The 17,745-nt window shown below is 54.6% G+C and overlaps 1 protein-coding gene across 19 annotated transcripts in view; it reads right to left on the bottom strand.

Annotated features, from left to right (window-relative positions):
- LRRFIP1 (LRR binding FLII interacting protein 1) overlaps positions 1 to 17,739 on the bottom strand; it is a 96,565-nt gene extending 78,826 nt beyond the window's left edge. For all 19 annotated transcript variants that reach the window (XM_006151964.2, XM_006151963.2, XM_027773225.1 and 16 more), the window contains exons 1-2: positions 17,591 to 17,739; positions 2,933 to 3,019 (exon numbers count right to left, since the gene is read on the bottom strand). In XM_006151964.2, the coding sequence (XP_006152026.1) occupies positions 2,933 to 3,019; positions 17,591 to 17,656 (153 nt within the window). In that variant the 5' untranslated portion in view covers positions 17,657 to 17,739. The remainder of the gene's footprint in view (positions 1 to 2,932; positions 3,020 to 17,590) is intronic.
- Positions 17,740 to 17,745: the final 6 nt, after the last annotated feature.

Consider the following 17,745-nt stretch of genomic DNA (forward strand, 5'->3'; position numbering starts at 1 on the left):
CAGCCAGCAGCCAGCAGCCTGCAGCCCGGTGGCTCTTTACTCCGAGGGTTTCCGGGGCCTCCTGGCAGGGCTGCCAGGAGGGGCGCTGACAGCCAGCAGAAGCCCCCTGGCAGGCCCATCCCCACCTCCCCTCACCCAACACCTGCTTTATGATGCTGAAACTAAATGGCCAAGACTGAGTTTCCTGTCTCTGGTAGAAACTTATTATTATTATTTTTTTCCCCTGGCAGCCTGTAAGATTGCAACTCAAATGCAGGTCGGCAACAGGGTTACTCGCTGGCTGCAGACTTAAACTGCTGCGGAAGAGGGCTGCCGTAGACTTGAAGGAAGGAACACGCAGCTCGTAAAGGGGCGTTCTAACAGAGGACTTCTTGGCTTATTTCTTGTTCATTTTTATTTTCTAAGAACGTTTGGTAAAGAACTTTGTGAGCAACAGGCTCCTACCGTCATGTATATATTTAAGTCAACTGCCCCGTAATTAAGGATAAAGTACGTTTTATCTACCTGTGTCACTCGGAAGGTGGACGGGCACGGACAGACGGTGTAATTCGTGTTCACCTTGACCTGCACACGCCTTACATGTATTCTTGTGACTGACACGTGAGAGGTGAGGACGCGATCACTCATGCCCCCAAGAAACCAAGCCAGAGCCCCTGCCGCCTTCTTCCCGGCCCGGGTCGGCTCCAACCGCAGCTGAGTCGGCAGGCACAGGCCAGGAGCGCTGATAGGGCGGGGGATTTAAAACCCAGTCAGCTGTGGCGAAACCAGCAATGCCACAGAATATTTGGGGAAATTCTTCTTATAACTCTTTTATAACCTTAATAAAAAAGACGAGGCACAATCGGGGAAGCAGGGGAAGGAGGTCAAAGCCGGACGGGCAGTGAGCGGAGGTGGCTTTGGAGGGCTCTGGCCCGAGAGTGAGGCAGGCCTGTCCTGTGACCCCTGCAAACCATGACCGGGTCGTGGTCCCCGCTGCCGCCCACCTTATGGCTGCCCACGTAACTGCCCCTCGCACGGTGCCCCCACCACTGCCCACCTCTCAGCCCCCACGCTGCCTTCCTACGGCCACAGCCATGAGGTTTCGGAAACAGGAGAAAGGGGTGGCAGGCCGCAGTGTCACTGCAGGGACAGGACACTCAGGGGAAATGAGCACCGGCACTGTGAAAGGCAATGGGGCTTTGCCGTGTGACGTGTGTACTTTAATAAAACGATTAAAGAACTCCTCCATTAGGGGCCCCCAGTGACCACTGCTTACACTGAGAGAACAGTCACCGGCACGGGGACACGTCACGGTGGTGTGTGACAGCGGCCCGCGGCACAGCGCTCTTCCTTCTCTATCTCCAGGGCCGAACCTGTCTCTGGCCATTTTCCTGAAGAAGCTTCCTGAATGGCCCTGGAAGACCACGCGGTCAGGTTCGTACTGCGGGGGTACCAGGCTCCAGCCCAGATACCTCCAAACCTCGCCTCGCTGGAAATCCAGTGTCTGTTTTCCAGCGATACACGTGACCCCAGCAGGCGGTGTGCTGGGAAGAGCTTACCCTGTGCTTCTTTGAGTAAACTAAAGAGTTTCAAAGCACACAAAATGTTGGCACTGGATTCCGAGCAGAGAAGATCATAGATCTAGAACTTTCCACCTGTCCTTGCTCACACCGGTGAGCTTTCAAGAATCCGCGCGGTCTCATATAGTGGCACCTGGAGGAGCGAGGCCTAGAACACACTGACAGTGTGACTCTGGCTGCTCCGGTCATGGCCCTGTAGCCGCTGGGGTGTGGGGACCTCTCCTAGGAGCCATGTCCCCTTGCTGGGACTGCCTCGGTGGCCACTCTCTCGCCTGCCATGAGGACTGGGGCACAACTTCCCTAACCAACCCCTGGGGCCTGAGCTCCTCGTAACCACCAACCGGTCTTCATACCACGCGGGGGACGTGGCTCCCCGGTCATGCCCCGCCCCTGTTCACACTGTCCCTGAGTGGCACCTCCCCAGGCAGGGAGGGCAGTGAGCACCTCAGGCTGGTGGCCAGCCGCGTGCGGATGGGGAATGTGACCAGCTCAGTCCTTGCTAGGAATGTGGCGGAGTCTGTAATGGTCTTGAGACACTTGGAGTCCCGATTTTATGTGAAATTTCACAAGTTACCAACACTGGCTAACTTTTTAATTTTGCCGACATGAGACAGAGAGAACCTCCTTGCAAACTCAGCCGTGGGGAGGCACCAGCTCCCTGTGCACACCATAAACTCCAACTTTCTCAAAGCAGAGCCCTTCGGGGCAGGCCCGTGGGAGCGTCCCTGGCCTGACGCTGGGCATGGGTCGTGCGAGAACAGACTGCAGGGCAGCCTCGTGTGCCCTGCTGCCGCCGAGGTGGCATGTTAGGGCCCCCCGGTGTCAGAAACGCTGTCTGGCTCCAGCCCGAGACTGCGGGGGCGAGCAGAGACAGGTGTGGGATGTACGCCCGTCTGCTCTGCGAGCCGCTGCCGCGCGCCTTTCAGCCACGGCGTTTGCCTGTTAGCATCTCACACGGGCCACAGGGACCCCGAAACCTGGTCAGCACTGAAAGCTACGGGGGACATATCTTTAAGACATTTAAAAACATGACTCTCTTTCCCATGTTAGCTGGTAGGAGCCAGATCTGCAGCAGTCCAAGCGCTAACCCTGCACACAAGCCAGCACCTTCGGCTTCTCTTGGCTAGAGAGCTGGGCTAGGAAGCTTTACGCAGGCGAGGGCTTGGGGCTGGTGTCAGGACCCGCCGAGCGGTGGGGCAGGCATGCCTGGCAACACGCCATGTGCATGCCCGCCTGACCGGCGACCACGGCCACACGTGCAAATGTGCTTGGACCGCGAGCGATGTGCAGCGCACAGGCGTGCAGCAGGTGCCTCTGCGGTCACACAGCGTCCTGAACGCCAGACGCCGGGAAACCCAACAGCCCACAGGTACCTCCTTCTGCTGCCGCTCCAGCTCCTTCATCCGGATCTCCCGGGCCTCCGCACGGGCCGCCCGCTTCGCTGCAAGCCTGGCCTCCGCCTGAAACAGACAAGGAAATCTATTAGAGGGCAGACTGACCGGCACCCACCCAGGACACGGTCAACGACGCTGCTGGAAGGACTTATGGCCTGGAGTGTAATAACACTGGGTGAGGAGTCGCAGACCCGTCAGGGCAGAAGGGCTGCAGGGAGTCAGAACAGCCTCTGTAACGGATGGAGGCCCTTGAGCAGGCACTGGCTAGATGCCGCCAGGCACCATTCCAAGTGCTTTACGCCAGGGTGCAGGGGCTCCTCCCAGCGGCCAGGTGGGGCAGCCACTGCTACCATCCTAGTGCATACAGGAGGGAGAGGGACGGCACAGAGAGGCTAAGTAACCTGTCCAAGGTCACACAGCCCGGACGTGGCCAGGCTGGGCAGGCTGTCTCCCTCTGGAGCTATAGGAGACACACAGATCATTAGCGTGGAAGCCACAGCAGGGCCTGGAGAGGCTGCCAGGCCCGTCCGAGTCACAGGATGGTGGCATGAGGCTGGGACTGACCACCCTCCCCAGAATGTCTTGTAGCACTTTCTTCCACTGGCAACTCCCCTCAGCAAACACCCCCACGGTGCTGGAGCCTGTTCCACCCAAGACCTCAAAGGGGCAGTGTGGGACCGGTCAGGCCGTTAGTCCCGCCTGCACCTCTCTCTCCCTCTCCTGAAGCTGTCTGCTGTGTTCTACAGAGAGAACATTTCTTCCTTTTGTTCTTTTCCCTCTTTCTTTCTATGTTTCTTTCTTCTTTCTTTCTTTCTTTCTTTCTTTCTTTCTTTCTTTCTTTCTTTCTTTCTTTCTTTCTTTCTTCTTTCTTTCTCTCTATCTCCCTCTCTTTCTCTCTCTCTCTCTCCCTTCCTTCCTTCCTTCCTTCCATCCTTCCTTTCTTCTTTCTTCTTTCTTTCTTAAACGTTTTTTGACATAGGGTGTGTGCGTTTGCCAGAGAGAGACAGAAACAGAGTGGGAAAGTGAGAAGTCACTTCCATGATTTCTACAACCCCTTCTCCTCTCTCTTCCTCCTGAGATTTTGGGCACGTTATGCACTTGCACCTGGTATGATTTTCAAGACGCCAGGTTGGGGACTTGAATTGCAGTCAGCCGTGTGAGAGTCCAGTGCCTTAACCATCATGTCATCTGTTTGGCCCCCAGAGAGCATTTCAAATGCTTGCCCAGGTCTCCCAGCACAGTCAAGCCTGGAGTTGAGCATGTTTTGTGTTTACATGCCTCACCTCGCTCACCACTCGTGCAACGCAACTGCCAGGCGATGCAGCCGTCCAGATTCGGGGCCCTGGGGTCAGACAGACCCAGCCTTCTTTCCATTTAGGCTTCCTGGGAGACGCCTGTCAAGCTCCTGCCAACAGTTCTATAGGCGCAGTGCTCAGGGTCTTGCTGCTCCCAGATAACCTGAAAACGGGCCTCAGACACAGCCCTGGGGGCATGTGGGGCTGCCGGTGCCAAGGGGGTCAGGGCTCGACTCCAGTTTCCCCAAGGGCTGGTCAGCCTGTACAGTGACTTCCATCAGGACGGGGGTCGGATGGCAGGGCGCCCGCCTCCCCAACTCCACACTGTATTTTAGTGCATTACACACTTACGTGCCTCTGAGGTTCTTGTTTTTTTAATTACAAGAGGACAGATACATGCCGAGAGAAAGACAGAGCGAGAGGGGGGAGTGCCCCATGGGCGTGGTGGTGCCACAGCCCCTTCTCCTCTTCTCCACCCTCTTAGCTTCCTGAACACGTACTCACACATGCCTGGTGTTTTTCAAACTGCCAATGATGGGGACTCAAAATAGGGTCGGCCATGCGGGATCTGGCCCGCCCAAACACGGGGCTGCAGGACCGGCCTGCTCTCTCTGAGCCCCAGTCTTAGCTGAACCGGGCCACGCTGGCTCTGTCTCGGGCTGGCTGTGTCCTCACAGAACTTAGCCGGCACTCAGTTCCTTTAACAACCCAACTCCATGTCTCCCGAACCCACGAGCCCACAGGAGTCAAAAGCTACAAAGGTGCTGGGACTTGCTACCTCGTTGCCATTTTCGAGACCCTGTTACACTAAGCGAAGTGCCTCTGTGGGTCCATGGAGGCTCTGCAAGGCTTCTCACCACATCTGGCCATGTGCACCTCCCACGTCCCCCACTAGGCCAGCAAGGTCACCAAGCTCACGCCAGCCCTTCTCGGGGAAGCGCGTGGCTCCATGCCCGCTGGCTCCGATTCTAAGACTGTGTAGACCAGGAAGGAGTTTTTGCGACAGCCTCAGCCCATCCACTTGGGTGGGGAGGATCAGAGAGGAGGCACTGGGGAGAGAACAGCAGGAGAAAGTGAGAGGGGGGCAGAGTGAGAGGTAAGCAGCAAGAGGGCTGGGGGACAAAGGGCCCTGGAGGGATGGGAGAGACGGGTGTGGGCGGAGGAATACGCCTGAACAAGTCCCCAGATTTCTACCAGATTCTAACTGTCGGTGAGGTGCGTACGGCCCCTCCCCTCCAGTATGTGCGGGGTCACGCTGTCATCCCTGTGATTAATTAGATCAGGTGGCAAGGAGAACTGCACAAGTATTTACAGTCCCTTATCAGTTAACTTTGAGTTGATGAAAACACACGTTGCTTGGGCCTGCAGGTGGCGTGGTGGCTAAGAGCGCTGGACTCCCACATGGCCGACTAAGGTTTGAGTCCTGGAGCTGGTGGCTTGGCTTTTTACTTTCTTTCTCTTTCTCTCACTTTGTCCTTCTCTGGTCAAGTTAAAATAAATAAAGTTAAATAAATAATTCTAAACAATAACAAGAAAAAAATCATTGTGAAAAAGTCTATTAAAAAAAAAAGACACAGATTGCTTTGGGTGGACCTGCCCTGATCAGGTGACCCCTTTAAAGAGGGTCTAGTATTCAAAGATGCTGTCATGGGTGCGAGCCTGTGAGGGCCATGTGGCTTCCAAGAGCTGAGAACAACCCCTGGGAGACAGCTGGCAGGGCCGGGGGGCTCAGTCCATGGACCTGGGTTCTGCCATGAACTGTGTGAGCTCAGAAGAGGACCCTGGGCCCTAAAAGGACCCTGGCCTGGTGACACTTAATGCAGCCTGTGAAGCCCCAAGCCGAGAACTGGCCGTGCCATGCTGACTCCGGAGACAGACACCGCGAGCACCTGTGTGTTGTTGGCGGCTGGGGGGGGGGACATACCAGCCGGTAACCAGGAGGGCTGCGGTCTGAGCTGACCAGTCCGGGTATCTGTGAGCAGAGCAGGGACTGAGGACTGGCATGCCAACTCCCTCCTAGCCTGCCCATCTAGCCCTCATCCCACTCTGCTTTAGCTCTGCTGGGGACAGGCGAAAGATCCCTGAAGGGGAAAAAATTAAAAAATAAAAAGATCCTTGAGGGGATCACCTTTCTGAGCTAGTGCCTGCCACCCGGAGGCGTCCCCGTAGATGTCCCCCCCCCATTAGGCCTCAAAATAATGCCCGTCAGACCTCAGCGACTCTTGCGGGGCTTGCCCTCCACCCAGGAAGAGGCATCATCACAGTGTGCCCTATCCTTAAGGACAATGGCACTGGAAGTTTAAGACACGGGCTAGCCAGTGGCCTGGTGGTTGCAGAAGCTGGATTGCACAAGGCTGACAGTGCAGAGTCCCAGACCTGGTGGTGCGTAAAACATGCCCGGTACGCGTGCATGCATGCCTAACGTCCCGAGGAGGCTGGGGAGGGAACTGTGGCGTGCTTGTTTCCCGGGGGGGGGGGGGGGGGGGGGTGGGGGGTCTCCCTTGCTTTCTCTCTCGCTCTGAGTCTGGTAAGTGCACACACCCTATAGCAAACCAAAAATAAAAGCCTAAAACCCAACAACCCTTGCTTTGCCAGACAGGGGCCTGCCTTGATAAAGGAAGTGCTGAGAGCCAGCCCTGGGGCCCTGGGAGCCAGCACTGCGCCCGGGGCCCAGGTTCCACATGGCCCCACCCTGAGGCTTAAAGTGCGTGCCAGGTACATGTGCATAGCTCCCCTCTGACCACATGTGCTCTCTGACATCTTGGGGGCTGGGAGGGAGGAACATAGGAACACGTGAACCTTCTAGAATAAATGCCTTATGAATACACAAACCAGCCAACCTCAGAGGCGGTTCAACTATGCACACTTTTACCCGAGATTCATAAAGAAGCTCGATGCGTGATTCCACACTTCAGACCTGTGCTCCCACCCGGTCCGATCCGCATCAGCCTCGCACCAGTCATGTGTGGGAGCAAAGACTTGCGGCACAGCAAGCGGCCGGCAGCCGTCTAGCTTCTCGGAATCCGCCTGAACTAAAACCCAGCGCACAGGAGCCAGTTAGTAGGCACAAGCCCACAGACAGCCACCTCACGAGGGAGGCTCTCATCGCACTGGGACTGGCTTTCGCTTTACCCCGTATGGTGAGGACACACATGCCAACGCCTGGTCATGCTGCAGTCCTTTTCCCGCCCATTTCCATTCAGTGAAGACCTGGGCACGCCTGAACCCTGCATGTCGCGTGTCGCTGTCTGAGCTGGGATTCACACCCCAGTCGACCCCGTGGACTCTGGCTTCCTCTGCACAGTAGTGTTTAACTGCTGTGCTATGAAGCCAGCCTCCAGAATAACCCGTAACAGCCTGAGACGCATGAAAGAAAAGCCACAGTCCCCACGAGACGGGCACCCTGAGCAGAGCTGCTGAGCACAAAGCGCCTGGTGGGGCAGCACAGGCGGGTATCGCCAGCAGGGCGCCAGGAAGACGCGCTTACCACGCCCCAGCCACGAGCCACGAGCCACGAGGTGAGCAGAGTACAGAAAGCTACTGTCCCCCATGGCAACAGAAGAACAGGAATTCTGGGACCAGCAGATTGCATAATGGTTACATCGCTGAATTCCCACATAGTGGTTCGAGTCCCAGACCCGGTGGCTTAAACTCACGCCGGGCACCTGTGCGTGCATGCCCAAGATCCCAAGAGGAGAATAGAAGAGAAGGGATTGCAGTGTGGCCATCCCCTCTGGGGGTGATTTCTAGTTTTCTCCCTCTCTCTATCTTTCTAGTGAGGGCATGTGCCCAATAGCAAAAACCTTCTCAAAAAAGAAAAAGAAAAGAAAAACAGGAATTCCTTTACCTTAAATATCTGGCATGAAACCCAGGCCTGTCCTCAATTGCTTATTGTCTGGGGAGGAATTCCTGGGGCTCGGGGAACCCCAGATCAGTGCGTTAGGGCTCAGGACAAATCTTTTATGAACTGATACTTCCATAAAACATAAAACGGCATGTGTGACGTTCCAGCATGTCAGGCTGCTCCAGGCATTCCAGAGCCCCTCCCCTCGCAGTGCAGGGCTGAGGGCAGCTCTCCGACCACCTCGGCAGGGGCCCCCACCTCAGGGCCACACCACTGCACACAGTACTCCGCCAGAGGTGTCACAGTCTCCAGGGACACAGGCAAAGCAATCGGTGACGGATGTGATGAACACCACAGCGGGTGAGGACGTGTGAGGAGATGGGGAAAGAGGAACCCCAAAGGGCAGGGAGCCAGAGCCAGGGCTGGGTGTGAGGCATAAAAACAGAGGTGGCCCCGAGGGCGGGAAAGTGCTGTGCGAATCCTGCTCTCAGCTGGCAGATCTGGAATCTTGTCTGGAAGGAATTTGGAGCCACTGAAGGTTTTTTTTTTTAAAAAAACAAAATTTGCCCGAGGGCACTTAAACTTGCTGGAGACACATAGAGAGGGAGAACATGAGAAAGCACCCCTCACAGGGCACGGTCACGCCACAGTCCCTTCTCCACTCTTTCTTTCAGGATTTCAAGCATGTGCGCATACACACATGCCCAGTGTGTTTCTCAAGCTGCCGGGTCTGGGACTCGAACACCAGGGTCAGCCATGTGGGATCCAACCACTGAAACCACCACACCATGGGCTGGCCCCCAACTCAAAAGCTTTAACAAAGAGAACAGAACTTCTGTTTTAGAAACATGCGGAGCAGGAACTGGGGTGGAGAGCGCGAGTGACACCCAGGAAGTGAGTGAAGAACCGCTTCCTCTGGGTGTGGACTTGGATTGGTGGGGCTGCAGACCAGTGCACAGAGATCAAGCTCAGTGGCAAGGTCAGGGCTCTGGGGTGCCCTGTGTGATCAGAGGACACTGGAGGGACAGGAGCCTTTGCCTGGTAAGGCTGGACCCGCAGGCCATGAGGAGCTGGCATCCTGCCCTATGTTCTGGGGGACCTGGTGAAAAAGACCAGAGAGGTAGACTAGCAGTTAGCATAATGGCTATGTCGCTGAATTCCCATGTAGCCGACTGCGGTTTGAGTCCTGGACCCAGTGGCTTAAACTCATGCTAGGAACATGTGTGTGCGTGCCCAAGATCCCAAGAGGAGAATGGAGGAGAAGGGATTGCGGCATGGCCATTCCCCCTGGTGGGTGATGTCTCGCTTTCTATCCCTCTGTCTCTCTCTGTCTTTCTTGTGAGCGCACACGCCCTATAGCAAAAAGCTCTCCCCCAAAAAAAGACCAAAGACACAGGGTGCCACTGACAGTGTCACCAGCCCATGGCTGCAGACTTATCCATAGGGATCGAGATTTCTGTGTGCAGATGGAGACGGTTTGGAAAAGAGGCTGCAGACATAGGTGCCAGTGTGGCTTGCCAGCTGGGTAATCTGAATAAGCTCTGTACATTGGCCTTCATGATAAATGGTCAGAGGTGGGGAACGGGGGCAGGCTGCACAATTTCTACGTGCCTCCTTCTCTGAAACTATAGCTCCATAGACGAAGAGCTTCTACACCCTCTGAAACCTGCTCTTTATATTAGAGCTGAATACTTGCACACTATGTCCACTCCACAGCAGAGGTGTGTGCTTACACACTATGTCCAATCCATAGCAGAGCTGAGTACTTGCACACTGACTATGTCCAATCCATAGCAGGGGTGAGTACTTGCACACAGACTATGTCCAATCTAGACCAGAGCTGAGTACTTGCACACCGACTATATCCAATCCAGACCAGAACTGAGTACTTGCACACTGACTATGTCCAATCCATACCAGAACTGAGTACTTGCAAATTATGTCCAATCCATAGCAGAGCTGAGTACTTGCACACCGACTATGTCCAATCCAGACGAGAGCTGAGTACTTGCACACCGACTATATCCAATCCAGACCAGAACTGAGTACTTGCACACTGACTATGTCCAATCCATACCAGAACTGAGTACTTGCAAATTATGTCCAATCCATAGCAGAGCTGAGTACTTGCACACCGACTATGTCCAATCCATACCAGAGCTGAGACCTTGGACACTGACTATGTCCAATCGAGACCAGAGCTGAGTACTTGCACAATGACTATGTCCAATCCATAGCAGGGGTGAGTACTTGCACACCGACTATGTCCAATCCATACCAGAGCTGAGACCTTGGACACTGACTATGTCCAATCGAGACCAGAGCTGAGTACTTGCACACTGACTATGTCCAATCCATAGCAGGGGTGAGTACTTGCACACCGACTATGTCCAATCCGGACCAGAGCTGAGTACTTGCACACCGACTATGTTCAATCCGGACCAGAGGTGAGTACTTGCACACTGACTATGTCCAATCCAGATCAGAGCTGAGTACTTGCACACTGACTATGTGCAATTCAGACCAGAGCTGAGTACTTGCACACCGACTATGTCCAATCCAGACCAGAGGTGAGTACTTGCACACTGACTATGTTTAATCCGGACCAGAGCTGAGTACTTGCACACTGACTATGTCCAATCCAGACCAGAGCTGAGTACTTGCACACCGACTATGTCCAATCCAGACCAGAGCTGAGTACTTGCACACTGACTATGTCCAATTCAGACCAGAGCTGAGTACCTGCACACTGACTATGTCCAATCTAGACCCGAGCTGAGTACTTGCACACTGACTATGTCCAATCCGGACCAGAGCTGAGTACTTGCACACCGACTATGTCCAATCCGGACCAGAGCTGAGTACTTGCACACTGACTATGTCCAATCCATAGCAGGGGTGAGTACTTGCACACTATTTCCAATCCATAGCAGGGGTGAGTACTTGCACACCGACTATGTCCAATCCATGCGAGAGGTTATTATTTGCACACAGACTATGTCCAATCCATACGAGAGGTTATTACTTGCATACTGACTATGTCCAAAGACTTCTTTTTCCCCATTCTACTCCTGGAAATGGCCTGACTTTGCTCTTGAGGGTAATAAACCTCTTTAAAGTGCTTCGCATACTAAAATAACACATGTATTTGATTAGGCTGGGATAATGATTTGTTCCCAAAAGTTTCACACTTTGGAATTTGGTCTCAGTCGGTGGTATTCTTGCATGTGCCCCAGAAATTCAAGTGTCGGGATTGGACCGGACTGACGCTATCATAAAGGTATCAAGGCCCCACTGAATTCCTTCATGCAGTCCCAGCTGGAGCTTCTAGGTGTGATGTTACAGTGCGAAGCCTCCAGCACTGAATTCTGCTGGGTTTCCACGCAGAGAGAAGAGACTAGACAGGCAAAGTGAGAGCCACACCGACAGACCAGGCTCTGCTCTGTCCACGGTGTTTCCGCCGGACTTCCCTGACACCAGGACTGGGAGTCAAGATAAACTCCTCTTCGCGTAGGTTCGCCCAGTCCCAGGCCTGTGTTTGAATGTGGAAACGGACTAAGACAGAATTAATCAGGAAGGTGAGACTGCTATTATTTTATTGAGTGTGAAGCCTAATGTACGTTTTTTAAACTTATTTTATTTTATTTATTGTCATTATTTTATTTTTAAAAAAATTTTTAAAGACCCAATTGAGGGTGCTTATTTCCCCATCTCTCTTTTTCTTTTTTTAGAGTTATTTTATTTAACTCTATTTATTTATTCATTTGTTTATTTCCATTTGACCCAAGAAGGAAAAAGAGAGAGCTAGAGAGAAAGTGAGAAAGCAAGCTGCCATGTCCAGGACTTGAGCCGCAGTCGACCATGTGGCAATCCAAAGCTTTAACCACCATGCTGTCTGCTGGTCCCTTTATTTATTTATTTATTTTAAGTTGACCAGAGAGAGACAGAGAGAGAGGGAAAGTGAGAAAGCAAGCTGCCAGGCCCGGGACATGAACAGCAGTCAGCCATGTGGGAGTCCAGCTGCCTTAACCACCACACCACCTGCCAGACCCGCCTAACATACGTCTAACTCTCCAAACCTCACAGCAGTCTCGGCTCAGCAGCCGCCCATAATGGAGCCGAGGAACAGAAATACCACAGTCTCTTCCAGGCAAATAAGGCTCCACTTTTGCTGTGAAGAAAAACATTTTTGTTTTTTTCTGAGATAAGTGAATCTTATTTCCTTCAACAGCCCACACTGCTGGAAATGCAAACAAGAGCTGTGACTGCCACCGAGAAGCAGGTGTGGGGCTGACGGAGGAGCAGCTGGGCCTCCACCCTGCCACCTCGTCGTCAGGTGATGGGTCCCTCCAGCCAGTGCATCTGGCTCCCCTCTCTTCACCTGTGCAGGCCCTCAGGAGCATGCTCCATGGCCACGCCTTGACGGTCTCAGGAAACAGCTGCATTTCCTTCTCAGAGCGAGGCTGAACCCACGGCAGCAACGCGTTTCCTTCCTCGGGCAGAGCACGACTGCCAACCGTCTGGCATCCTGGGACCAGCTCTAAGACAGGCAGAAGCCACCAGTCCCCTCTTCGGTAAACCTGTCTATCTGGTGGGGTGGGGGAGAACCCACACAAGACATGGGGGTAAAGGCTTAGGTCGCCGCGGTCCCAGGTCTGGCTGACCTGAGCCACGGCCACATTAGGAGTGCGGAAGAGTGGCACACACGCTTCCGCAGCTCCTGCATTACTGCTCTTTTCCATATTTAGAAAACTACAGTCCACTGAAGGTTCTCTGGTCTGCGAACTACACAGAGGGCAAAGGTGAGGCCTTCTCAGTGAGCATCCAGGGGCAGGGACTGTGTCCTGAGAAGCTGCCGTAGGAAGAAGAAACCTTTCGGCCCTGATAGATATCGGGGTGTGAACCCCAGGGCTGCCGAGAGCAGCTGCCGAGAGCCTCAGCACCTGCGGCCGCTGCTGCACAGTGCTGGCTGACTGCTGGCCGCCGGGAGCATCGCCAGGGGAGAAAGCTCGCAGCCCCGGGCCGAGTCAGTGTGCCGGGGTCTGACCTGGTCCACTGCCCACTACCTGCGGGGACTTCGGAAATCCCCGACCTTTCTGAATCTGGGTCTCCTCTTTATCTGTACAGAGGGAGTACAATCATCTGCTCCCCACCAAGTCACAGCAAGGGCTAAGAAAGCCCCCCCCCCCAGGTTTTTGCCATAAGGCGCATGCACTCACCAGAGAGACAGAGACAGTGAACGGGAAAGTGAGAACTTCCCCGCCCCTAGGGAGATGGCCATATCACAATCCCTTCTCCTCCATTCTCCTCCAGGGATTTTGGGCACGCATGCACCCACGCCTGGCATGATGTTCAAGCCACTGGGTCTGGGACTTGAAGCATGGTTGGCCGTGTGGGAACCAGCTGCATTAACCACCATGCCCCCTGTTGCCCCCCTAAGGGAGACTTCTACAACACCTCTCCCAGGCCAACTCAGCAGGAGTTTGGGTCACACCAGCTCCTCCAACTGCTCACGAAGCGTCGCCCAGGACAGCCGCTGGCCTGGCCGAGCATTCAGGGCAGGTTAAGCTTAAAAAAGCACAAACAGGAGCCACGCCCGCCAGTGGCCACCCAGCAGAGTGGCAGGGGGAAGAACACCCCCGACATGCGGGGGGGGGGGGGAAAAAGCAGGGGAGCCCCCCCCGCCAGTGGCCACCCAGCAGAGTGGCAGGAAAAGCACCACCCGGACATTGCGGAGGAGGCGGGGCTGTTCCCAGACACGCCGAGGCCCACGCCAGCTCTTCCCTAGGAAAACCACACACCCGTGTGCCACAGGTAATGAGGAAGACAGAGAGAGCAGAGGATAGTGCTATCCTAATCTCCATTATGCAAACATGTAAATGAAACATTTCCATGACAATTAAAAGTCCAGCTTCACTACACTAATTTCAGATCAATTAGTTCTTTACTACAAAGCAACTGCACTTTAGATTCAAAAGCAAACAACTTCCCTGGCATTAATACCTGTTACCCTGATAACAGTATTAAGGTGAAACCACGAAAACTCCAGTCTTCCCCAATGAATGAATGGGTCCCAGAATACACATTTGTGTTGCTGGGTGTTTCGCTGTTTTGTTTTATTTTATTGTTTTGGAATATGGCCTAGGAGAGGAAATTCGTAATAAATCACGATCAAACATGACAAAACTGAATTACTAAACCTTGGGTGTAGTCAAAATAATGCTTTAATTTGGGAGAGGCGAATTTCCTTACTTTTATCTAGACAATCTGAGTAATGGAAATTCTTGTCAATCCATTCCATGAAAAGGAGCTGCTTTATTTAAAAAAAAAAAAAGAAACTACAATCTTGGAGGCCTCCGGTAAAAACAGCAAGGTGAGAAAACCTGCTCTCGGCCCACGCGGGTCTAACTGCGGTGGGAGTACAGGCTTCCTGACTGGATGCCAGGTTCATACTCTGAGCACTGCTGGCCTCTGGGGCTGCACGGTTAATCTTTCAAACAGGAACGGATACTTTGGAAACGCTGGCATATGAGTAACCAGTCATAAACAATTCCTTCGCTGAGTCACAAAGCCTGATTTTTCAGGATAAGAAATTCCTCTCGAACATTGCCTTTTGAGGAGCAAACCCACTATACCAACATTTAGTCCGACAGTTCTGTAGGGACTGGATCGGCACCCAACCAGGTAACACTCCGATGTGTTTGGCTTTGCCGAAGCAATTCTGCAGCTATAAATAACTGGGTTTCCTGTGCTCGGTATAAGAGGCAGTTGAGACGGCAGGGCTTTTTGAAATCTGCTAAGGAGGCTTCCGCTGAGCGATATTGGTTCAGCTGAACAGAAACTCACTGTTAAAGAAAAGGGGAAATTGAGTCTCCATCTTCACCCAGCAGAACACTCCTGGCACTATCAGGGAGACGCGGCCTGGCACCTGCGCCCTCCCCACAGGGCAGATGACCAGCTCCCCCACCACGTGGTCCGGGGTGCCCATCTCCAACCGCAGGACAGCAGGGCCAGCTGTCTTCCCACTGAGGTCACCCCCACCTGTTTCAGACCTAGGGACCTGGCCCAGAACCTACAGTGACACAGGACTGTGGAGAAGGTGTGTTTTCCTTCTACCCTGACAGCCTCTCCTGGGGACAGGACGGGCCATTTATGAGGGCCGGGCGCTAATCGGTATGTGGAAAGAGGCCAGAGATGACACAACCTGTCGCAAACACGGGGAAGTTACCAAAGTTAAAGAAATGTGTGGTTTCTGCACTGTCCTTGCCGATCCCTCCTGCAGCTCGGGGCCAGTGCCGACTTGCCTAAGAAGCCGTGGGTGCCGACTTCTGCTCTCTGAGGGTCCTGCCTTTCTTTTCCTTAGGAGAGGTGGCGCGGTCCAGGCTTCCTCCTCCTGCCCAGCTCTGGACCCAGCCCCTCCTCCCCACTGGAGGCTCCAGCTCCCAGGACCCAGGTTCACTTAATGTAGATACGCACTGGCACAGACCAGTCTGAAGCACCCACTACCGGTCTCCAGCTGCCATATCTAGCCTGTGACTCAGGGCAGGGGTGACTCCCCTTCGAAAGCACCTCCCGCCATTAAGCAGTTCCTGCCAAGCAGACCATAACCCCATAGCCAGGACCCAGGGTTTATAATACCCCTGCAGTCCACGGCCCACCCTAACCAAGTTTTTGCTACTTTTTTCTAAAAAAGATTCTACAGGTTCAGTTTCTTTTTAGTTTGTTTATTTTTTCTATGAGAGAGACAGCACCCCAGCAGGGCGCGATGCCACAACCCACTGCCAGCCACCACGTGGAGGTCTCCAAATGAGGGGCTCTACTGCTGGGCCCCGTCCCCCCAGGTGCTCAGTTCTAACTGGAAAGCCCTGGGACCGAATGTGCTTCAGAAGTCACTTTTGTTTTTAATTCTGTAAGAGTAATGAGATGCAAAAACTATACTCCAGTAACTCAGAGGAGCAGCCCATAATCAAATACAGTGACGAGGCTGCAGAGAAAGGTGGAGATTCCCAGGGAGGCCTACATAAAGCCTAAAATGAATTCCGCCAAACTTCAGAAAAAGCAAAATGAACAAAACAAAACGACACACAAGCCTTTCGGTTTTCAGTGCTCACTGGATTCCGGAATGGGGGACAAGGGATGGTGGGCTGGGCCCATCGGCTGACCCAGGCAGACTCGGTCACTCCTTCCGAGGAGGAGTGACCTCTCGGGGAGGTGTCTCCCGGATCCCTCAATCAGCACACCCCAGTTCCTTCACAGGTTCCGAGGCACCTCCTGATGTCCCTTTTCATTCTTCCCTGTCCAAGGGCTCAGCCAGCTGCTGGCTCTTACGGCCCACCCTGTCCTAGCCATCTGTGGCCTGCCAGGCTGCTTCCCTGAACACTGCGGATCAGCAGCCTCCCATCCTTCCTTCCAGAACCTTTCCTGACGGTGATTCTGGGGTCCCTGCAGGGTCACAGGCCTTAGGTTAAAAGGCAGAAACCAGCTCCAGAAGTCTGGCCGGCTGCTGGAACTTGAAATGAGCTCATAGGAAAACCACAGGAAATGGACATTTTAAAAATGCTACCTGACAGTCCTCAGCCAGGACCCGAACTTCCCAGGGTGTGCTAGTCAGGACCACTCCTCTGCCTGTCACTCCTAGCAGGGCGGGCCTCCTCTCTTGAACCGGGCACACAGATGCCCGCCTGGATGACTAATCCCCACCCCTGAAGGACGGCTCCTTTGGGGCCCACACTGTCCAGGTCCCAGAGACAGGATGCGGTGGAAATCTAAGGTCTCTGGCCCGGCAGTGCTAATTCCGTAAAACACTTCTTTTCTAAAGTACACCCTTTCACTTTCAAATATTCTTGTTCTCCATCAGCTGTCCCATTCTAACGCCAAACTATCTGACATCCGTGGTCCTACTATCAGGAATTGGGCTGGAGAAAAGGGGCTTCCTACAGATGGGGGTCCTGTCGGGAATCCGGAAGACCCGGGAGACCAGCCCCAGCGGTCCGGGGGAGGCGGCCCTAAGGTCGGGAACAGCAGCAGGAGCGGGGGCGGGAGCGGGGGCAGGGGCGGCGCCCCTGGCCGCTGCGCTGAGAGCTGGAGGTGCGCGCCAGCCCTGGGCGCCAGGTCCTCGGAGCCGACGGAGCAGCGGTGGGAAACTGCAGACCAGGTGCCAGGTGGGCCTCGGCTGACCCAAGCCACAGCCACCCAGCCTGCAGAGCCTGGGCAGAGGGCAGAGGCCTCATCCCGGCTCCGCCAGCGGACGGCGCCCTACTACGAGGCGCGCTTTCCTGCCGGCCAGGGCGGCGCGACCGCGTCCCCGCGCAGAGCCTGCTCCCCGGCCCTGCTGTTGGGACAGTCTAAACTTCCGAAGGTCCGGCCCCGCGGGGCCCACCCACTCCTCCTGGGGCCGAGGAGGGTGCCCACTGGCCTTGCCCTTGGGACGGTCGGAGCCCAGCGACCGGGCCGTTCGCAGTCCCAAAGGAAAGTCTGGGGGACGCGTGTCCCTCTTACCAGCCTCTGGGCCTCGGGGCTCAGGCAGTCTATTTCCTGGTTCTGCGCGGCCGCGGGGTTGGTCATCCTGCCGGCTGCAGAGCCACCTTCTCACACTCCGGGACAGGCGCGCACGAGTCGGGCGAAGGGTCCGCGGGGTCAGCGCCGCGCCATCC

Source organism: Tupaia chinensis, unplaced genomic scaffold (assembly GCF_000334495.1).
Source record: "Tupaia chinensis unplaced genomic scaffold, TupChi_1.0 Scaffold000332_1, whole genome shotgun sequence".
NCBI lineage: Eukaryota > Metazoa > Chordata > Mammalia > Scandentia > Tupaiidae > Tupaia > Tupaia belangeri.